Raw genomic sequence first — 23,791 nt, 5'->3', positions numbered from 1 at the left:
CCCTGGCTCATGAAGGCACAGTAACACACAACTGATGGGAATAAAATAGCCAGAAGTTCCAGGGACATGGAAAAGAGCAGCAATACAGGTAAAACCATATCCAGTGAACACTGAACTCTTCCCTTCCAGCAAGCAATCCTTTTTCTTCAAGTAACTGCAGAAACAAGCAATATCATTTTAATTTCATCACCTCACAGCTGAGGATCCCATTTACCAAAACATCTTCCTGATACACACGCTGCAGTGTTTTTTGGACACGCTTCATTTTCAGCATATCATAGCAGAGTCATTAAAATGTCATAGAATTTGGATGCTGAGGTTAATTTTTCATTTCTACCGTGGACTAATAAGCGTCTTTCATACATTTGACAGCACTTAGTAAAATGACTCATTCCACTTCATTTCGCATAAAGCATTAGGAGTGGAAAATACACTGAGTAAATAGTGATGGACTTTGCTGGGAGAGAAGTGGCAGGAGAGTCAAAGAACTTTTTAATCAGCAAAAGGCTGCCGTGCCAACCTGTTGGTGGATCCATTGTAGCAGTAGTTTGGAAGGAAATCATAATTCAGTTCCCAAAATACATGAAGAGTGATTCGTCCGTAAGGGGCTGACACGTTGTGATTGGCTTCCCTGAACATGGCATCAAAGCTATCCAAGGTCATGTATCTGCTCAGAAGCTTGTGAGTCAGTTTGTTTATTTCTATCAAGCCATCCAGCTCCTACAAAAGACAAGCAAGAGGAAAAGAAAATGAGCAGCACGTTTAATAAAGTGGAGAACCTCAACAAAGTACATAAAAAACCTTGACGAACAGGAGACCAGAAGTCAAAATGAACAACTGACTGCTCTCCCATCTCTTACTTTAATGATAAAGCTGGAAGGAATCTGTGTTCTCAGTATTTTCATATTTGTGTCCCATGAAAACCCTCTGAGACACTAGGGGCATTCAGTAACATCTGTCCACGCTGCCTGCAGCTGTCTCAAGCACAGATCTGGGCCATCTCTTCTTTCACTGAGCAAAAGTTAAAACTCCAACATTTACATGGGGTCAGAAACAGGCCGAGAGACAGCTTCTGCATTTCCTACCTTACAAGTTATCACAAGGTCATTTCTGCTGGGTAGGGGAACTGGTGACCTATTTCTTGTAGCAGCACTAGTAAGGGTAACATCAGATTTACCATAAATCCTTCTCTTGGTTTACTCAGGTGAAGACTGCACTAAGATGCAATGAAAGACCAGACATTTATAAACGTAGTGAAGGTATGCACAAAATCTCTAGCCATGGGCCATAAAACCACGCATGAGCACTGCCTTTCATAATGTTTCTCTTCTTGACAAGAAATTTTCTAGTATGGTTTCTGGCACTTTAAATTGAACAAAATACAAGTTATCCATCCCTAACACCAGACACTGAAACAGAACACTGAACACACTAATGACCAGACTTAGTCTAGCAATTACAAGGCAATTCACAGGATAACTTTCAGCCAGTAGGTGCCAAAAATACCAACACACACAAAACAGCCCACAAATGAAAAAGAGAACACCACCTCTTGCTCCAAAAAACACCAACAAGCACTGCTTATTTTGCAATGACATATCTGTGCAATTACTTATGAAGCAATGTCCAATGCAATGGGCTAAATTTGGGCTAAATTTGCAATGGGCTAAATTTGGCTGTGCATCAAACTATCGGCCATCTTCCCATCCAGTCTCTGATTTTATAGCTCCGCTTCTCAAAGGGTTTTCAAACCTGTGACAGTTACTTTAAGAAAGCAAACCGAAAAAAGCCACTATGATGGTTATGACAGTTCTAAGTCCAATCTGAGGGCTAAAATAGCTCAATCAACTGACTTCACTTAACTTATCTAGCTTGTAGAACAGCAGAAAATATTTATTAGTTAAGCTATGAGCATCCACTTCTTACTGAGGAAACTGAGTAGTTTTCAGCAAAAATTTTTGCATAAAAATGAAGGGGTAGGAAGGAAGAGAATGGCAAGAGGGATGGACAGCAACTTAGCCCTGCCAATTTCTAATTCAAGGAATAAGAACCTATGACCTAAAATACATCAATAGTTTCTGTTCACTTAGCCAGTAAGAAAGTAATTCAGAGATTTTAATACCCAGCACCAAAGTGGCATGAAAAGCCAAGACTCCTGCCCATCTTTATGGCCAGTATTTGATTCACCTCCAGTAAAGAATGACACAAAATCCAGGGAGTTAACTGCATGACAAAATTTCACAGGTGAAAAAACATTACGACAAGATTGATGGTAAACTTTCCTGCACAACTTTTAATTTTTTTTTTCATTCCAGCAGAACAGAATGTAGCTGATATTTTTCTTGTTGATTGCATATTTACTTGTCAAATTCATGCTGTCTGGAAATACAATTTGTTCGTTAACATTTTCATCAGGAAACTAATTCAAAAGGACACCTCAATATTGCACAGATGCTCTCCTGCCATATGCACAAATTAGACCTCATTCTCTCGCAAAAAAGTTGCCTTGATTTTGTCAAGCTACAAAACCAAGCTGCCTGATTAAACAAACTCCTTTGGGTTCTACCAGACACAAGGCTGTTTTGTTTTGGTCTGCAGTTAACGTGTATGTGCAGACAGAAGTGTGCACTTCCAAAGAGCTTACATGATGACAATGCTCATCCTCCTTGTTTCCTCGTATCGCCTAGAACGCTTTCTCTACTGGTGCTGTTTACAATTTTGAACTCACAAGGTCCTTCCCTGCAGCAGGTTTATTTTTTTTTTTCTGGGTGAGGAAAAAAATTCTCAGCCTCAACAAGGTAGGACTTGCATAGCCACCTGTACTGCAGCATACACTAGAATACTGCGACAGGGCTGGCCAAAGTTTGTTCTGGACAGAGACACAGTATAAGGTAAAGGGAGAAAACAAACAACAAAAAAAACGTAGCCCATCAGAATCAAAAAGGTCTACAATAAAAGAAAAGGTCTACAATTGCAACAGAGGATGTGCAAGTATACTTGATGATGTAGCTGGACATAGTAACTACACTACAAAAGAATGCCTTTTGCAAGAATAAACTGCTTCTCTAGTGGGGGTGGTTGTCAATCTAGATTTAGTAAACAGGAGACGTCAACCATAGCACCATATGATTTCACACTTACAGAAAAGTGAAAACAAAACATCAGAGTGAATAACTGTTATTTTTCCTATAAGGCTGCTTAAATTCTTTCCCACATGTATGTTTAACTAGGGTTTGGGATAAAACAAGTTTGCCTCTTAATAATTCAGCCTCTTATTCCTACAGGAGTGACTGCATCTATCCACTAAGAGAACACTGATAGGACTTCCAGCAAAACCTCAGAAAACGTTTTTGGCTTCTGTCATGAACAAACACACACATTTATAATGAGGGAAAAAAACGGGGGGAGGCTAGATGTCTATCAGTCTCAATACAAATAAAACCTATTGCTCAAATAAAAAATATGTAGCATTCTAGACACCCAGCTGCAGTGCTGATGCTCTGACAAAACTGCAGCACAACACTCACCACAATGGAAGTCAAATCCTCGCTTTCAAATCGACCAATCGCCAGCTCCATTGACCTGTACATAGCTGCTGAAATTCGCTGAGTGATCAGTCGGTTCAGGTCTATCGACCTACCGAGAAGCTAAAGGAAAAAAAAGAATGCTCCTAAGCTTTGAACAGAATGGCAAATTACAAGACAAGCTGTACAGAAACTGTGAGATCCCACAGAGTAATAGACTTTTAAAAGGAGAACTTGCATTCCAAACACGAAGAAATAAAGTAGATGGATCTACTTTACATCTCAGTTCTCACAAAAAAAAAAAAAAGTAAAATCACCTGTTGCATTTACATCTAGCTATTTGCATCAGCGCCCCATTGCCTCCATGACATTGTGCCAACAATGCATTCAAAACTGGTGAAAGACATTATTAGGAAGACAATGCTACCACACACAACATTTCTATTTGGCTCCTGTTTGCTTAACTGCAGCAGACATTCACATTAAAACATGACCTGTTAAGATTCTTGTGAATTTACTCCTTCATAAAACAGAAAAAAAAAATCTCAGAGGTCAGTTCTGCCACTTCGATGGCAGAATATAAAGCACAGAAGTAGTTTTACACATCTACATAAATGAATACCACTGGAACACTGCCAAGCAAAGCAAGTACAACAGAAAATGAGTTAACTCACTTGGACGTGTCTTTGTTTCAGCAGTGTCTCATAGCGGTTGGATTGTAACAACTGAATGCTTGCTCCCTGATTCTTGCATTCTGAACGTAAGCGTTTATCCAAAAGCAGGCTATTAAAAAAAGAAGAAAGTGCTCGAGTATAGTAGATGACAAACCTGAGCAGAAATGCATGAATAAAAGCTGTTGCTGCTGGAATATCTACCTGCCAGCCATCGCCTTGTAGTATGCAAATATTTGGTCGGCCAGCTTGTAGACAAATTGGTCAAAACACAGGTTTACCTTAGGGGGGAAAAAAATATGAGCATTTATGGCTACTTAGAACTAGAAGAGGGGAACTTAATCTAAGACTTCCCACTGCTTAACAAACATCATTAAGAGTGTAAACATTCCTAAATTTCCTAGCACAAGAGATGACATCAGCTTTAAGTATTAACGTAAGTGGCTTTGCAGAGATCAACAGGTTTCCTTGCAGCATATTGCCAGACCAGTTACCTATCCTCTCTCTGTCTTCTCAGTTCATTCCTTATCCCCATTTGTTCTGTATCTCTTACAGTAGGTCTTAGCCTTTAACATAGTTTTCACAGCAAGGTACAGACTACTTTCCTCCAGTAGGTAAGGTTGCTTTACCTCTGCCTCAATCTCATCATAGAGGAACTGCTTCTTAAATTTAGTAAGCGCGTAATGCGCGCTGTCGTTATAAAGGTCCAAAGAATAGAGAACATACCTGAATGAGAAAGAATAAAGAAAACAAGTTACATGTCTGCAGAGATCATGGTTCTTCAAGACGGTAAAATCAACATATTGTAATCCAGCCAATAGTGATCTACACATCATAAAAACAAGTCTTTGTGTGTGTGTGTTTTTTTTTTTTTTAATATAAACTCCAACACACAAAAAACCACACTTGCTCCTTTAAAAAAGTCTTTTGTTAGTTTAAGAATTTGTATAGATTTGTTTACAGTTTGAAACTTGTTTTGCAGATATAGTTTTAATTAAATGGAACCATGCTCTTACTACCGTGGATTACATTGAGTAAGTAATCAATGATGTTGATTATAAACAAGGAGGCATACTACAAAATAAGCCAGCAGGAGAGCTCATCCAGAGAGCAACAGCTGGTGCAATGATACTTATATGAAAGATTTAAGATTTCAATTATTCACTTGGAAAAGAAAACTGAAAATTCTGGAAGTCAGCAAATGCAAGAAGAAAACTGTATGAAGGTTTATAATGCCTTCTCAGTTACTGCTTGTCAAAACCAATTAAAACAGTAACATTATAACACAGAGTGACGATCATTATGAAAAATTGTTTGGTGGAAGAGCACAATTAGGTCTTACTCCATCATTGATGCCTCTTTTGTCTCCAAAATATGGTCCGTCAGAATCCAAGGCATGGACATCTCAATGGGAAACTGGATTCTTCTGCCCATGGTCAATTCTAAGAAGAATTCCCTGAACCACAGCTGGGACAAATCACAGCACTGCTGCAGGGTTTCTTATAGGATAAATAAGGCAGAATTAAACTTCTAATAGAAGTACATCAAGAACAACACAGTTGTGATTCTGATGATGCGATGTGAAACAAAAAAAGCAAGCGTGAGTCATTCACAGGCCAGATGTGTAAACTCAATTCAAAATGTAAAGCCCGTGACTTTTTCAAATAGCTCTGAACTCCGTGTTGGTCCCCAAAGAGGTGCCTTATTACAGAAAATACCATGGGTGAGACTACCAGTTAAATGGAAAAACTATGTTCACCATTATAGGGGAGCTTCTGGCTTAATTTCTCATTTAGGGGCTGCTCTCAGCTGTGCGCAGAGCTTGGGATGTAGAAGGCAAAAGAGAGAACATTGTACTGGAACCATCAGTACCACCTATCCCTCTGGAGGACTGAATCCCTCCACACATTCCTGTTGATTTAATGGGCAGGAAATGACATACAGACACATGAAGAAGGGATTAAAATAAAAACTTTCTAAGGCCACTGTCAGGGACACAGATAGGCTTTTTCCCACCTCTCCAGGAACGGCTCAGCACAAGCCTTCTTTTGCAGAAGGCTTGACACCCAAAACAGAAATGAACTTTTTACGTTAAAATCTTCCAAAGACCAAAGTGCTCTATAGCAGGAGCATTATAATAGAAATAAACAGGCTCCCCCTTCTTTGAGGGTAAAGGAGTCCAGTAACAGAACAAAAATGAAAGACAACACAGCATGGGGATGACAAAGACTAAATACATTCAATGTCAGTAGGTGAATTCTTTAGGACAGCATGTTTCCGATTACAATTAACTGAATAGTAAGAGTAGTGAAATGACATCAAATTTACCACAACAGGGAACTCATTTCCTCTGTATTAAAAAAAAAAAAAAAAAAAAAAAAAGCAAAAACCATCAGTCCCCCCAAAACAAAACACAAAAGCTACTTCCTTTTTACAATTTCATTGCATATAGGCTTATCTGTCCCTCGTTTATACGAATGCATACGTAAAAAATATAAAAGGGAGGTAACAATATGAAATTTGAGCCATTATAAATGAAATGTGTAACAAGTCAAAATAAAAATCCCACCACAATACTGAATATCACGTCTCAGAAAAAGTTTGGCCAGACCGAGGTTTTGATAAATAAACCAAAGGTAAGTTGGCTTAGGCAATCGGAAACATTTTCCAGGTCGTGTTAGAGGTGTTAGGACATGCTAAGCTGGACACTGATCATCTACATATCTTACCACTGAAATTTATCAAATGAGTGTAGAAGAAAGACTCGCGGTGGAATTTTTCTATGTCCAATATGGTGGGTCCCTCAAGGCTACTTCTCAAGGTTTTCTTGGAACCACTTTTGTCAGCAATGAGGGACTCTAACATAGTTCTCACCATGTAAAGCTGCATCATTAAAGGAAACAATTGTGGTGGAAGGGGGGGGAAAAAGGAAAATACACATGGCACATTAGTTGAGCAACACTGAGAATTACTATCAGTAAGCGACCGCTCCGCTTCAAATTGAAAACTTTGTGGCACCGTGTGGGTAAAAGCCCTCGAGGCAGGAGGAAGAGACGCAGCGCTAGCCTAGGCACCAGCACAAATGCCTACCCATGCCAAGGGGCCTCCGCTGGCATCGGGCAGCAGACCGTTTGCCGTGGAACAGTTCACATCACCACAAAAGTAGTAGAAGTAATAAGTAATGTCTTACCACCAAAGTTTAAAAGAGGCGGATAGATGTAGGACTGCCTCAGAAACTTGTGTGTCACATGCAATAGCTTTTCCAGTCCCAGAGACTTGAGCTGCTTCAACAGCTCGGCAGAGTTTAAGGACTCTGTCATAGTGCGAACCATGTAGAGCTAAAAACCAACAGACAGGGGCAGGCAGGGGAGAGAATCCGTTAATAAAAACACACGGGTAAATAAGGAAGGGGAAACAGAAGCAGAGGAAACGCGTTAGTTTGTTAAAAGTGAAAAGCAGCACAGTAAGCATGCCAAGGAAGGTAGTACGCTTTAGAACAGAAAGGTTTCCTCATTCAGAACGATCACGGCCACCCGGTGCTCCCTCAGGAGAACAGAAAAGTTCCCATTCCGCTCAGAAGATGCAGAGCCAGGCCCTCAGCCCTTAGCTTCTCAAGTCATTTCACAAAGATTTCCAAGCATTACCAATTCACAAATAGCCATTTTAGAGCTGTGTGAGACTGACAAGGAAGTTTCTAAAATTGATCTATTTGACCTGCCCTCCCCACATCAGCCGAGACAAACACGTGTGCCAGCCTAGGAGCAGAGAAAGACAACAAACAGGTACTCCAAAGGGCTTGTTCCAGCCACGGAAACGAAGCCCTTAAACATACCAATCATAGGAGAAGCACACTGGTGGTGACATTTTTTTAAAAAAAGGTTTGTTTAGAACATTAGAATTCAACCCAAAATCTTCACTAAACCCGCCTGAGTAAAAATTTAAGCAACTTATTATTACCCAAGATTATTATCCAGGTGTTCTCTTCCCCGCAGGTTTTAGGCACAAAAATATTTTATTTACACATCACAGGTGCCTTTGGTTTTGCACCCGAAGTGCTCAGTACCTCATTTTCTCAGTTGAGTTATGAATACGAGGCCATATGCTCTCCAAACAAATTCATAAATAAAATAAAAAGGGGGGATTATGTGGAGGTAACAGAGGTAACAGAGGCAACATCTAAGCATGGGATTTTGATGACTACCACGGAAAAGACACTTGAACTACCTGTTGTTTTAGTAGCAGCACAATATTAAACAGATTCTAAGGAGCAGTTTCATTATTCGTTACTGAACAAGATGAGAGAACTTGTCATAATTTAAATACGTGAGAGTATTTGAATTTTAAATATCATTTAAAACTAATTTAAAACAATAATTTATAGGATTTGACTGAAAAAAAAAATCCACCAGCCACGCCAAAGAGTCTAAAGAGGAATCAGTCAAGAAATAATCAAATCTTTCCAAAATATTATATTAAATATTAGGAGCTCAATGAGAAAGTATTTCTAAGTGAGTCAAATTACAGAGATAGAACACTTGGAAAAATCACACGTCAGAATGAAAAGTGACAGCATCCCAGAAAGAGTTTTTTGTTTGTTTGTTTTAAGTATGTATCATTTTTACAAATACAAATCTAATCAAAGTAGATTTTGAGCATTCCAAAAGAAACCTGCATTTTTTTAAGTAGTTCAGGCCAGAGAGAAAACATGGCATGCAATAATCATTGATGGATATCGCAACCATTAGATGGGAAAATACCTGAGTACTGGAGGGTCCCACTGCACGCCTTGGGACTTTAATATCAAAACCACTTTTGGGGTCTTTTTCTCCCCTTAGAGCTGGGTCATTGAAAGGTTCGTGACCTGCTTCCCAGTCACAGACGGTCTTCCTGATGGCCTGCAAAACACTGAACACAATTCACACTACTTCAGACCCACACGCATCCCAGTGCATCGAAGGGAACATTTTACTTTTTAGCAATCTGGAGCTCGGCACAACTTCAATGAAACAGAAATGATTTTGCGAACAATTACAAGACAGCCTGATCCACACACTAATCATTCTGCACTTTTTCCTCAAATCAAATAGTGCAGAGCCTTCCGCCTTTATATCAGAAGAAATCTGACCTCTGAAACTGGTTCATCAATGACAAAACTTGCTTGTCAAGAATTCACCGCTGGGATCCTTACAAGTGCACTGAGCCATTTTGTACTCCCAAGCCATGAGAAGTCAGCTATTTAATCACACAAGACTAAATTAAAACAACTTAATTTGGGCTTGAAATGAAACAGAAGAGCCAAATACCCATTTCCAGCCAAACTCCAGAATTCAGCTGGAATTTGTACTAACATCATACTTTGACTCCAAATACTGAACTGAACTTCAGATATTTGCCAAAAACACAGCCAGCCCTATCCTCTCTTTGATCCTCCCAAATCAGAGCAGATAAAGTAATACTTCAATATTTCATGAACGTCCTTTGGACAAAACCCTCCCCACAAACTTGATTATTTGGAGTAATTTATTTTTAGCCTATGAAGGCATTTGAGTGGCAAAGTGTTTAGCAATAGCCTAATTAGAGAAAGATTTTTACCTCAAAGACAATGCAACATGGGAGTAAACAAATACTAAACAAGGCAAGATGAAAAGCAAGCAACTAGGGACACAAAAACAAAGTCAGGAATGACACCAATCAGTATGGGTAGACAGAGCATTTGCAAGAGAAGTGGAAGGCTAATAAGCCAAAAGCAACAGAAGTAAAAAAAAAAACAAACAAAAAAAAAAAACAAGAAAAGATGCCAAGAGGGCAGAGATAAGACTGTGGGGTGGGATGTAAACATGAGACACAAGGGAACACTGGAATTGTAAGAAAGGTGGACAGTAACACCGTTCTTCAAAATAAAATTAGTATTTCTTTAAAATAAAAATAAACCACAAGCAATAGAATAAGTCCTGAGGTAGCACTAAGAAGCTCAAGATGGCCAACATTCACACCTTAGCCATACTGCCAGCATTTATGACTCTGGACTTTTAATTTCTTAGATTCGTGATACATACTCCACCAAGCTACCTACAAAGGAAGAACGGACAAAGAGGCAAAATTCATCAGCTGGACAATCTGAACTAAATTTAATTAGACCTGGGGGAAAAGGATACAGGAGGAGATGAAAACAAGACTGTTACCTCTGAATGACATTTTTCTTCTTTTTAATGGCTTGTCTTAATGGCTCTCTAAGTGTGACCTGGGCAAAGTCCTGAAGAGCTGCATAAATGGTATGGCGAATGGCGTGATTGAAAACACTTTCCATCCTTCCCATCAGCACCTGAAGACCTTTGATCATAGCAATCACCTGAAAAAAAAAGATATGTTTTTAAATATTGTCTGTAATTTGGTTAAATGCCTTTTTTTAATACAGAACAAGAGAAAAGGGAAATTAATAAGTTCAAAAAGATAAACAAGAAAGTCACTCTGAAGAGGCTCGTTTTCCTCCACCCCCCTCCCCCCCCCCCCTTCTAGGTATCAAACGGAGAAAAACGTGCTCTGTCAGAGTCAACACAGGGCATGCTGTCTTTTTCCACTCAGTATAGAAAATTTTATGGAGAATGTTCTCCTTTGTATAGGATTAATCTTTGGAAAACCCCTGTAAAAAAGACTTAGCTTACCTCAACCAAAGCAAACTTTTCCTCACTAGTATAATTGTATCTCGTTGCTCTTTCATACTCCTCTGCATTGTCAGGACAATCTTTATTAGAATATTTGTCAGTTGGGTGTACCAGCTTCCACGAATACTGCAGTTCATATGGCAGAATAGGGGGAAAAAAAAGACAGGAAAAAAGGCCTGAGAAACACAAAACATATCTGAACACAAATAATACACTTATAAATACTCCAATGTTTTCAAGAACATCTGAAAAATACTTGGTATTGTGCTCAAAACCTGCATAAATATCCATCGGAGTACAGCTGGTGAAAAATTCTAGATTAATATTGTCATAAATTTCTCTACGGCAAAGAAGAGCATCACACCCTGCAATCTGAGTGCTCCAAGATGACACTGGTGAAATTATTAAACTAAGTAATTTGGGGTCACTAAGTTTACAGGGTTAAGTTGGACAACAAACATTTGCTGAAAGTTTGTATCTGAACTTGATGTATATTGAGGGAATCCACGTCAGAACAGGTGGGCAGCAGGACGACAGGGAGAAGATGAACTTACACGAGAAGTACTTAAAGGAATCCATATATAACAGACAGACAAAGAAAAGCATGAACCTAAAAGGGGCAGTAATAAAGGGTGAAAAACCCTGATGTAGTCATCAGGGAAACTTTGTTCTGGAACTGGGAAGGTAAAAACAGAGGTACCAAAGAGAAGTTTTCTACAAAGTTATAATAAAATAGAAACATTATCTTGTGAAGAGAAAGTCTGAATACAATAACTGTAATGACAGAAATACAGGAAATGGATCTGGGAAAGGCCAGAAACATGATAGGAACATCTCTTAAGAAGGACAAAGGGAGAACAAGGTTTTCACCATCAAATACACTGGTGATCTAAGTAAGAACAGGATAAATTAGGAAAAAGTACAACTCATCTACTGGTTTTCAAAAGAGGCAGTTAAAAATACAGAACAGAAAGAAAACTGGGTCTCCAGATATGTCCACTGGATTCATGCAGTGCTTGATACTCCCTCAGACATCAGAAACAAAACAGGATAAACTCTGGCTTCTCTCATACATGTTATCTGTTTCAACCATTTCTAGGTTATGCTTTGGTGCAGGTTTTGGCAAAATGAAGTCAGTCTACAAAACGTATGTCAAAAGCAACACAAAAGCATCTGGCCAAAGCTCGCAGGTGATCACCTGCCCATTAAATTTAAGAAGTTATATGCAGCATATGAGATTGTACAGGCTATTGGATCTTCAAAGCTGCAATATTACTCCTAGCCTTTGAGAACTTATTTGCTGCCTTTCTCTAAGAACATGGTTTGGAGCAGGAGGAGAGAAGAAGAAAAGGAAGGGCAAAGAGAGGGAGTAAGGGAACAAAACACAACATGTTGGTGTTTTTTTTTTTTTCTGTTAAAGCAAAACCCGTCCAAGCTCTCCAAACAGACTATTTTTTTATCTGCCTTTATTCCCCAGAAAACATACCACTTCCATGACATGTGCACTCCATTGAGAGAGAAGCTGCAAGCCTTGGAGAGAGAGATCAAAGAGCTTCCGATACTCTGCATCTGTTTTCTGAGCTTCCTGTCGACCAGAACCAGTCACCACCTAGAACATTATTAAACAAACAAAAAGCTATATATATAAATATATGAACCTCATACAATGTACTTTAAATATGCATATGTATTTATGTGTGTATATACATGTTCACTTCATTTTACTTTTTATCTGATCTCTTAACTTTTAACTTTATTCAAAGCATTATGAGCACACATCTGCAGTAAGAGCTTGACAACCTATTTCAAAAGAGACATGCAAAAAATTTCTGGGATACACATATATATATAGGCAGAAGAACATTGCAGTTTTTATGAGAATAGCATTTAAAATGTAAGTAGTGCAAATATCATGCAAAGAAGGTTACTAGCCTTGTCTTCAGACATTTAACAGTGGCTGCTAATCAGTGATGTAAAGTCTGCACAAATAGCTCTAATCCCACCCACCTCACTGTTGCTGTAACGAGCCAGCTCTGATATGAAACGCATGTGGTCTTCTCTGATTTGGATCATCTGCTCGCATATATTGTACTGGGGACTGCTGCTGGAAGACGTGCATGTCCATCTGTTCCAGAAGACACAAAAAAACACCTAAATCAGTTTAGGCAATAAAAAATACAACTGATACTAAGAAGAAAGAGCCAAAACACGTGACTTTTTTTTTTTTTTAAATCCTCCTTCTGTTCCATTTGCAGCCTTTCCTCTCCTCTCACCTCTACCTCCGACCCTGCACATGGCAAATTAGCGATGGATCACCTTTCTGAGTTCAAAGCACTTCTTCCAAGCTTGTTTGTTGTGGTGGTATTGTTTGTTTTTTGTTTTGTTCTTGTGTGTGATCAGGTGGTGGTAGGTTTTTTTGTTTGTTTGTTTTTTTTAAGGCTGCTACTGTGAAATACAAACCCCCATTTCTCTTTAAGAGCATACACTTACAAACAGGACCGAAATGGACTGAAAGGCAGGGCAGAGGGTCAAGTAAAGGCCATGAGATACATTTTAAATGTATCAGGATATTTTTCTTTATTCATGTTTAACTAAGAAGAGCCTATAATGTGCTCCCAAGAAACAATATATATATATATTATTAAATACTATTAACATGTTATCAAGAGGGACACAGAAGACATGCTACCAAGAGTGTCATGTTAAATAGCCTCACACTTTTAGTAGCTCAGTAGGCTCGCTACTCTTGATTTTCTCTTAGCAATTACATGCAGGTTACATGTTTTTTCTGCAGGAATTAAAATGCAAAGCACTACATTCTAAATTTACATAATTGCATAGAGGGAAGGTCTCAGAGGAACACAGAAACGTCCACTAAAGACAAAGCAGTAACTATAAACCATGGAACCACTTCTATAAAAACTGGCTGCATTCTCCAGCCGTTTTGCTGTGTTGCACTCCTAGCAAAAATAAAAAATAAAAGAGGACACAGGCTAAGTTGCTGCTCCATATACAATATATACATGCCTATTTTCCCATGCACTACTGCTCACCTTGCTTAGTATAATCCTTCATTTCTTTTAAAGAAAGTTTCATATTTAAAGGAAAAAATAAAAATTACATTAGTGTAAGATAAAATGTATTTCCTCCAACCCAGGTGATAAGCAACGTCACAGATGCAAGAATGAGTTCACCAGCATAGAAAGGTCATTAAATAACCTGTCCTTTCAGTTGTATTTACTACGTGAAGTACATTAATAGTGAAATATCCAAAACAAGAAGTAAACTAAGGTGAAAATCCTATTAGAGTAATGACCACAGACTAACAGATGATTATAAAAATACACCCTATGGGGATCTGACTATCCCCAGCCCAGACACTCCCCTCATTGTTTCCCCCTCTCCCTTACCTGGATTTATTTTCTTCATAATGGGCACTGGTCTTAATGTATCTTGCAAGTTCAATCTGCATGTCACCAAAGAGTGGGACCACCTGCAATTGCTGTACACAGGGAATAGAAAAAAATCAGATTAAATAAACAATTAAACACAAATCTTAGTGAAAGGAAACCGTTATTTACCCACATGAAAGTCCAAAGTGATCTTTTTTTTTAATTATATAAAACTGTGTGCATATTTAAAATGCAAGAGCAGTTACCTTTAAAATCACACGTTATAAAATACTTCTCTTAACCAACCTTAAAGAACTTGTCTATCTTGGCTAAATTTATCCTTTTCTTTGCATCCAGCTTATAGATGTTACTGACACTTCCATCCATCAGGTATAATCCAAAGCCCATAACCTGGAAAAGGGAAAAACCAAACCTCTCTGCGTAAGGGCCTCAGAGGTAAAACCCTGCTGCAGTAAGATTGTTCTTCATATCATTAAAAAAAAAGAATCCAGAAACAACCACTCTCTTTTAAACAGAAGATATTTTCAAGCTTCCTTCTCAGGAAAAACAAACTTCAGTACAAAGGCAAAATTAAAATGCACACATTGGGAAGAGTTCTTTTATATTAATAGTTTCAACATTATTAGCCTGGTTCATTATCCTTAAATTATCTTTCTTATTTATAAAAGGCTTTGCAAAAAGCAAACAAACAAAACCCCTCAAACTAGAATCCAGCTATTTTAACACTTTTTTTCCACTTCCATTTTATTAAAATTCTGTATGTGCAAACAGGTATCTAACAGAAGTTTAGGCCTAACATCTCTGAGCTGCTCCTTTTTATGGCCTTCAGCGTATCTCTGAATTACACACACAAGAGCTCAGAAGCATCCAAAAAAAACAATTATATTTTGTCCAAATTATTCGTTAACGTAAAGCTGTAATTGAGTATTTACAAGAACCAAGAGCTGAGCATTAGAAACTTAGCGTGTTCAAAGCACACATTTACTGAACAAAAGGCCTAAATATGAAAGATGCCAGATATTTCTACAGACAGAATGCAAACGGTCTACTCGTGTGCTTCAGTTTGGTCACAATAAATTGAGTTTTTTAGAAGCCAAACACCAAAGTGTTTCAAAATATTTGTCATTAGACAAATTCTCAATTTTTACTCTATACCTTTTCTTTCACTGCCAGTACATGCAGCTGGTAATATCGACCTCACTTCATATTGCTCAGCACTCTCCTATTACACGTGCACATTCCATCTAACTACATTTGTCTGCTTACTAACCCTAATTTTAAGCTACCTGTTCCCTGAAAGCTTTTAAATACAGAGTCACCTCCCAAAACCTTTTATACAGATGTGCTACATATCTAAAAGTAAGATGTAGTAGTTCCTTTCTGTTGTTGTTCTGAAGTATAACACCATTCAATAGAATTAGTTTCCTAGCAAAGCTACAATTCAGTTGGGTTAACTTCAATTTATGAAGAACAAAATTGGATTAGAAGCTTTCTAAATAGGATTAAGCATGCAATATTAAAAAAAGAAAAAAAGACAATAGAAAAACAGGAATCATTTGAGTTACTCATTTTATCTGGTTCTGGCAAAAGGAAGCAAAAACAACAGGAATTCAATTTATGTCCTGCTTCAACCTTTCTTTAAGTTTGTACTGAAAAGAAACCTACTTTCAAAAGCATATGCTTCTCACTGGGTGTTAGATACATTTTGTTTTCATAGTAGTCCACACACAAATTCACAATATCTGCAAGCAGTTCTTCATAGCCAACAATCACTTCCAACTGCTGCTGTAAAGACTAGAAAAAAAGGAAGGAAAAAGTATTAGTCAAAGAGCTACACTACCACAGGATCAATGGTTACTACCAAACTAAAAGGACTTCAATGGTTTTGTAAAGCATTCAGTGTTTTGTGAAAGGATAACTTGAGCTTACTTGCGTTATTTTGTTGTGGTTAGCAAGGAACATGGAGAGATTCTGGGATTCTTGGATGGACTGAGGATCTGCCATTTTCCGTAGGAACTGAGCAGCTCTTTGTAAACAGAAAAACAAAACAAAAACAGTATTTCACTTCAGTGGCACTGCAAATTTATCCCCTCTCAATTAAAATACACTTATCTTCCCATCTACCAGTCAGCAGAACTGTAAGTTGTCAACAAACTTGTACCTGTCAGTATAATGGCAATACCATTAGTGCATCTCCAAACTCCCGAATCAAGCCAAAAGAGAACCTGAGAGACACGGTCTCTACTTTCTTGCCACAGATTTATAAAACTGCATTAACCAAACACAGGCTACAGATCCTACGAAGCTGTGCCAAGAGCCTATTTTACAGAGGAGGGAAGGCTTTTTAAGAAAACAGCTGAAAAGAAAGGTGAAAGTTCCCTATGAGAGATCTACAGACACAATATACTCTGAATTAACTGTTTTTCAGTCAGTCCTACTGCACCCTAGTTAAATGACCCAATTCAACCCAAACTAAAAACTATCTGGTGAATTTCTCAACTGATGCAGGTGGCAATGACTCTACAGATCCAAGCCACGTAACAACCCAGAAAAATGCAGCCTTCCAAAACCAGAATTTATCTTCCAACAGCATGCCTCCAAAGAAAAAACAAAGGCAAACCAATTAAGCTTAAGAGGTCTCCAGACACAACAACTACAAATGGCACTAACTGGTAGAGGTAAATTAGACATAGGTAAGTTAGACATAGGCAAAATTAACTAGTCGTCTGAATGTTTTTCTTTATGAAAGACCACAGATGCTAGAGCTGACATAAAGATAGGTTCCTTCCCCTATCTGTCCTGGGGTTCCTTCCCCTGTCTAACCTTCCCCTGCTGTCCTGACCACTGTGTCTGACAAAAGTTAACTGGTATCATCTGGCTGCCTGAGCAGAACGCTCAGCTGCTGATATTCTGCCCTCCTCCCCTTCCTGCTACATCCGCAGCCACAACCTCTAAACAGCAATGCCGAGATGTCTTAAGAACAACTCTCAGCTAACAAATACCAACTGGATGCCAAAAATAGGAGCGGCACAAGTGAGCAGAAAGTCAGTTTTCTCTGAACCTTGAAAAGAAAAGCTGCATTGAGCAATGCATATTCGATACAATCAGTGTTCACCAAGATAGAAGCATTTCATAGTTTTACATTAAAAGACGAAGAACCTTCCGTTGCTTGAAGAACAGCATAAAGTAGATTTACACAACTGCTTAGCTGCAGTTATTGTACCTCTACTTCCAAGGTTTTACCTGTGAAGGGACTACATTTGAAGAGAAATCTGTCCAAAAAAAGGAGCAACTGCTGCCATCTCGTGGGAGCTCTGCCCCCCAGCAGCAGAAAACCTGGTCCTATTCATTTCAGCTTACCGCTTGTAGGCCGAATGGTCATTCTTCACGCTGCACTTCATGTTTTTAAGCTCATCTAAAACTGCAAACATGTTGATAAATTTGCCCAGTGTGATCAGATATGCTTCAGAGACGAAGTCTTTTCTCCTTTCTGCGTGGCACAAGCGTCTCACCTCCCCGCAAAACCGTTCAATTGCATTTCGCTAACAGAGGGAAAAAAAAAAGAGGAGTCAGGGAGTAAAAGCCATGATGTTTCCAGGGAAACAAAGTTTTATCGCATAACTGGAGATCTGACACCTGTCTGTCTTCCCCTCTATGCAGGCTCTTTCACTGTCACAACAGACCACTTTTGGTACATCTACAGGGTCCAGTGAAAATCACTGAAGTAGAAAAATGTTTAAAGCATTCAAGGCCAACAAGGCACCAGCACAAGCTTTCCAGTTCCACCTGTGTGCACAAGTGTCACAAGTGCCACAGAACTTGCCTGGCACAATGAGAAATACTCTTTGCAAACTGAAGTCATACAATTTTTAAGTCCCTTTGAAAAAAGTGATTTCATATTCTTTAGTGAGGAAATATAAACACATTAAAAGGCAGATTGGAGGTACATTCTCTTAAAAAAACCACCAGTGATTAGCAGTACTACATGCCAATTTGCAAAAACATCCTTGCACATGGTTGAAGGCTTATTTCTAAGTGCACAACGGGGCCTTTTGAGATGGAGATTAAAAGTACGGAGAGACAAAAGCTTCAAAGAGGAATCTGTTCTTAGTTTAGGGCAACAATCTTGAATGAAAGGAGACTGTAGTCAGTAAGATCCACCAGTTCAGGAAGGTGACAGGAAATGTCACACTGCATTCATTCTCCTCTTCCTATATGCTCTGGGGCTTGCAGGCTCTAACTGCTCTGGCTGCCTCAGAATAATGCCTGGAAACATCCTCAGTCCATTGAACAAAATGGGAAGCTGCCAGCACAGGAGGAGAAAGCAAGACAGATGGCTATTCTCCAGTCCATGCTTAGTTTGCGTAGCTGGCAGGTCAGAAAAACTGGATTAGCTTGCCTCTACTACAAATGTCTGTAGCAAAGTTGTACCAGGTGCTATGACGCCCAAACTTGTGGATCCCTTGCTCCCCAACAAGTAATTCCTGTGCTGCAACACTTATGTATACATGTGAAGTGTATTGTATCTCTAGTTCATTTCCTCCTGAAGTACCAGAGCTGTCCCCATGTGCTGGGCAGGGACCAAAAAAAATACCTTCTATTTTATGCTGAAGGTCTTATGCTTTCAGGATTGCCTGAAGTTTTTAAGACAGGCATTATAAATGCTATCCTTCTATGAGACTTTTTTCCCCCAAAAGTATAATGATTGGGTTGAGTACCTGAGCACATACTATTAACTATACCCAACAGGAATATAAACATAGAAGCTTACTAACAAACTTTGTTTCTATTCCTTTTACCTGAAAATACATAAAATTCATCAGTTTTGTGACTTCTGGTTCCAGAACTTCCACTGTTTTCTCATAAATTTCTACTCTGTTAGGCTGTTCGTTGCACTTGACCTGAAGACAATTAAAGACGTCATTACACTTGCAGCTTTCCATGACAAAGCCTCACAAACTAAGAATCCAAACAACAACTTGAGAAAATATATTATCATTCTGAAGATACACATTAAAGGCATAAATTGCTGGGTTTGGTAATTTTATGCTTGTTCTTTCAGATTCAATGCATGCTTAAAAAAAAAAAAAAGGAATTAAGATTTTTCTAATAGCTCACAGCAAATAATTTAGTTTTCAAACACTTCTGTACGGTAAGAACAATATTCTTTCCACATTATTAAGTCATTTGCTCAAAGTCGTGCACTAAAATAGGGCCAGAACTAGAAGATAAAACAGATTACCTGATTTCCACTCTAAATATTTAAACTATGGAATAAACCTTGCATTTCAGTGCAAAAATAATTGCATTACACATTCCTTAAAAAGCATGCTGTTGTCAACTCGTTGTTTAGTCTTCTGATGTATCTTAACATTCTTCACACTCCATGCTTGCACAACCGTTCCCAGATACCTGAGGCTGCCTATAGACTTGTTACCTATTCACAGGGGTTTGTTTTCATATACAGATCGAGAAAACACTGCATAGTTCTGACATTTAGAAAATGACTACCTAGGATATCTACAAACCTAAATGCATAGCCTAAATGTTAATTATTACATGCTATACCACGTTAAACCTGTTCTGAATTTAAATATTTTGGAAAAAAAAACAACTGGTTCCCAAGTGATAAAAGACGCTATTCTATGGCATGTCCAGCTTGCTAATTCAGGAGTCTGAATTCAGGAGCACACTAAATTTCAGAGTTTGTTAAAATATTGTAAGCAAAACAAGACAGAAGTTCACATCCTGCATGACAGTTCAGTTTTCATCCTTTACCTGTGGAATTGCTCTTGAGCAGCTTCTCCATGTGTATAACATGACGGCATATTCCTGACCCTCTTCTAACATTTCATTCTGTAAGAAAGACATCCAGTAATAATTAGGCATTGTAAAACAAAAGGGTTAAATCCACTTGTCTGCCATCGTTCCAAACCAATCTATTTCTCTTACCGGAATGCGTATGTACAAACACACGTATATTACAAACTGAGTGATACGTCGTGCTACGTGTATGTAAAATAGCATGACCATAATAAATAGGTGCAGCTGGCACAGTACATGCATCAGAGCTGCCTGTACCACTGCAAGAAACATATTTGAATTAATCAGTTATAGAAACCCAGCTTGACTATAATCCAACAGAAAAAAAATCCATCTATTCTCAGTCACTTTGTAGCATCTAACCTAATTCTAAGAAAACCTTCATACCACTTCAGCCAGCAAACACCTGTGAGATCCCTAGCTGACAACTGCAGCAATTACACCTACTTACTGATGAGAATCTCCCCAGATCACATTATCTTTGGCTTTGTTCTTCCCAAAACTAAAGACACTATGATCTATAAATAAAAGCTGGGGACTGCAGGTAGAATGGTCGAGGATGGAAGAATCAGCACATGCAAAGCAATATCTTAATTTACATGTCCAGGAAGAGGACTGACAACATGCAAAGAATCAAAAGATGGGTAAGGAGTCACTAGATAATTTTAAATGTACTCTGGTGTAAATTTGCATAATTTTCAGTAGCATGTAATCAGGTGCTTAACATATCCATTCCACAGTTTGTGAACTGGCTTCTAGAATTACAAGGCATATTTTTCCTCATTTTTCAAAAGTGCATGAAACAACTGAAAGTTCAGTACAGACAAGTGTTTGCAACCCATAAGCTCTTTTGTATCCCACAATAGCAATACTGTCAGCAGAGATGGCATTACTAGTATGAAGTCTTATCTTCTGTTGTGGAACTGTTAAAAACCACAGAAGAACTTATACAAAAGCATGCCAATAAACCACTAACATATACACCCACCACAGAAGACCTTATCCAAAAGCACGCCAGTAAACCACTAACATATACACTCTAGAGTGAAGAGGCCAACAAAAACCCTTCAACACCACTAACCCAACAGAGAAGTAGAAGAAATTCGGGAGGATGGAAATTTTTAATTTTTCATTGAAGTTAAAACAGAAAGCTGTAAACACAACTAACTCACCTCACAATACTGGGAAAATGCACAGGGAAAGCAAGAAACTTTTGAGCAACATCAGTTGATCAAGAAAAAAGTAAATTCTAAAATTATCAAGAAGTACATGTACAAAAAGAAATGCCACATGCTTTTTCATCTTATTTCCTCCTAAAAGCGCTGTAGGTAACCTGGGTTCCTGTTTTCTCTGACTACAATAATGAAACATAAGAGGAAATGTTCTTCTCCTTTTATTCCAGGTAAAAGAAAAGTACGTATCTGAACAACTACTTACCATGCTAGAGTGGACTGTAGCTTGCTCAATGTATCTTGCGATACCAGTGACAAATGCATTTCTGTCCTCAAAGTTAGTGTTGAAGTTTGGCTGCAGAGAAAAAAAGATAGAATCAAATCCTTGGTGGGGAAAAGAACTTAAATATATTGTAAATATGAACATTTGGGTTTTTTTTGGTTGCTGTTGTTTTGTTCGTTTGCTTGCTTTTTAAGAGCGTACACTTATGCAAAAGATCTGCAAAAATATTTTTTCTTAAAATGACAACAGACCTGGTAAAGCAGAGATGATGGTGGGGGTTCAATACATGGCTGCTGATCTGGCAATGGTAACTCTTCCAAGAGATCCACATTGGACAAGGCATCCTCCAGTGTTACTTGAGCAGTCATTTTGCACCTGTGGTTTAAAACAAAACAAAATGTATATATAAATGTGTATACATGCATGTACATGTAGCAAAGCTCAGTGAACTACCTTTGGGGGAAATATACAGTTTCCCATCAATAAAGACATGTCCGAGACACCATAATGGAAGGGAAATAGTAAAACTGAAACTCAGTTTTAGTACACAAGTTTAGAAAAGACTTTTGGGACTGACAACCTCCTCCTTACTTTTATGATTCAAGAAACGTTTCTCCTTCCCACTGCTGCACACCAGAAATGCAGCAAAAACAGATGAAACAATGGCCTCAAATGCACAGAAAAGAAGTACTGCCCTCAAATCTAACCATAAGGACATGTGACGCCAATCTGAAGTTGTAAATAAACAAGCAAACCACCACCAGCAAAAAAAAAGCAAAATCAAAAACCAAAGCAAAAGGAAGGAAACACTCAGAACAGATAAGCTACCTGCCCTCAGAGACCAACCGGCATCCAAAGCTGTAGCTGCAAAACCAACAAACCACATATGGAGAAAGCTTGCCAACAAATTCAAACAGCTACCATCGGAAAGATCTGCAGGCCTTTTGCTTCTTGAAACCACGGCTCCAGCTTTGCTTCAAGCCCCAGCACGTGAGATTTCATTAAAATAAATAAATAAGCAGCATCCGTATCATGCAATTTGCAGTCCCTGCTGAAAAATGACAAAGGACTGGACTGACAGGAGTGCTCGCTGGCAGAACTGCCCTGGGACGCTTGCCCAACACCATCCCACACCCAGCTTGAGCTCCTTCACAGCCAGTATGGCTATTCCCAGTGAGAGGCAGGTAAAAAAACATGGCATCTTCCCTCCGATAAATGAACAAATGTCAAAAAAATTTCATGTCTGGGCACAAGTCCAGTGAGGAGGTTGAACTCTTAACAGTTTTAGCCTGAAGGAAATGGATGAGAGTTGCTAAGAGGTCAGAGCACCGCAAATAAACATTATTTTAATATGTTTTTCTGAATATCTAAAGATCAAGCATTAGCTAAAATAAAAGCCAACACACTTTACCTGTGATAGGAGCCTGAGAGGCTCCTTCCAGCTTGAAACGTCTCCTCCACAGACTCACTGCCAAAGCAGAAATCCCCACTTGCCCAGCTCCCGCCCATGCTGCTGCGTGGGACAGGTGAACAGCCACAAACCACTACAGAAACCTTCTCCACCCATACTCAAAACCCAAAGAGAAAGAAGGGTTCCCCATTTAAAGCTAAAAGCTACTCCACTTAACCACATAAAGGGGAGTTGTTGCTTCATGGAAGAGAAGTGACAAGGTGCTCTGCCTCAGTCCAAACATCCTCACCAGCACTGGTAAGGATGTTTGGAGCACTGTGTCCAGTTTCGGGTCCCCCAGTACAAGAGAGGCATGGACATACTGGAAAGAGTCCAGCAGTGGGCCACCATGATGATCAAAGGGCTGGAGCCCCCCTCCTACCAGCAGGCTGAGAGAGCTGGGGCTGCTCAGCATGGAAGGGAGGAGGCTCACGGGGATCTCATCAGTGCCTACAAACACCTGAAGGGAAGGTGCAAAGAAGATGGAGCCAGGCCCTTGTCAGAGGTGCCCAGTGCCAGGACCAGAGGCCCTGGGCACACACAGGCCCCCAGGAGGCTCCCCCTGAGCCCCAGGCAGCACTTCTGTGCTGTGCGGGTGAGGAGCCCTGGCACAGGCTGCCCAGAGAGGCCGTGGGGTCTCCTCCTTGGGGATCTCCAAAAGCCGCCTGGAGATGGGCCTGGGCAGCCTGCGCTGGGTGGCCCTGCTGGAGCAGGGCTTGGGCCTGGTGGCCTCCAGAGGGCCCTGACAGCCCCAGCCACTCAGTGTTCCCCCTCCTCAAACACATCCCAGTTC

General features: G+C 39.3%; 1 protein-coding gene across 4 annotated transcripts in view; it reads right to left on the bottom strand.

Annotated features, from left to right (window-relative positions):
* Window positions 1-23,791, bottom strand: part of CYFIP1 (cytoplasmic FMR1 interacting protein 1) — a 68,783-nt gene that overhangs the window by 32,869 nt on the left and 12,123 nt on the right. Inside the window, exons 2-22 of one of the 4 annotated variants that reach the window (XM_035315023.1) lie at window positions 21,800-21,923; window positions 21,531-21,620; window positions 20,049-20,126; window positions 19,070-19,171; window positions 17,631-17,812; window positions 16,200-16,296; window positions 15,936-16,064; window positions 14,556-14,660; window positions 14,268-14,359; window positions 12,865-12,982; window positions 12,344-12,466; window positions 10,858-10,983; window positions 10,378-10,544; window positions 8,953-9,100; window positions 7,386-7,533; window positions 5,538-5,694; window positions 4,825-4,921; window positions 4,400-4,476; window positions 4,199-4,307; window positions 3,528-3,647; window positions 521-720 (exon numbers count right to left, since the gene is read on the bottom strand). In XM_035315023.1, the coding sequence (XP_035170914.1) occupies window positions 521-720; window positions 3,528-3,647; window positions 4,199-4,307; window positions 4,400-4,476; window positions 4,825-4,921; window positions 5,538-5,694; window positions 7,386-7,533; window positions 8,953-9,100; window positions 10,378-10,544; window positions 10,858-10,983; window positions 12,344-12,466; window positions 12,865-12,982; window positions 14,268-14,359; window positions 14,556-14,660; window positions 15,936-16,064; window positions 16,200-16,296; window positions 17,631-17,812; window positions 19,070-19,171; window positions 20,049-20,126; window positions 21,531-21,620; window positions 21,800-21,916 (2,582 nt within the window). In that variant the 5' untranslated portion in view covers window positions 21,917-21,923. Of the gene's footprint in view, window positions 1-520; window positions 721-3,527; window positions 3,648-4,198; window positions 4,308-4,399; window positions 4,477-4,824; window positions 4,922-5,537; window positions 5,695-6,924; window positions 7,079-7,385; window positions 7,534-8,952; window positions 9,101-10,377; window positions 10,545-10,857; window positions 10,984-12,343; window positions 12,467-12,864; window positions 12,983-13,910; window positions 13,935-14,267; window positions 14,360-14,555; window positions 14,661-15,935; window positions 16,065-16,199; window positions 16,297-17,630; window positions 17,813-19,069; window positions 19,172-20,048; window positions 20,127-21,530; window positions 21,621-21,799; window positions 21,924-23,791 lie in introns of those variants that run through there. The other 3 variants (XM_035315014.1, XM_035315029.1, XM_035315037.1) reach the window with 3 other exon arrangements.

Source organism: Oxyura jamaicensis, chromosome 1 (assembly GCF_011077185.1).
Source record: "Oxyura jamaicensis isolate SHBP4307 breed ruddy duck chromosome 1, BPBGC_Ojam_1.0, whole genome shotgun sequence".
In the NCBI taxonomy this organism is placed as follows: Eukaryota; Metazoa; Chordata; class Aves; order Anseriformes; family Anatidae; genus Oxyura; species Oxyura jamaicensis.
This window is presented reverse-complemented; position numbering and strand designations above follow the sequence as displayed.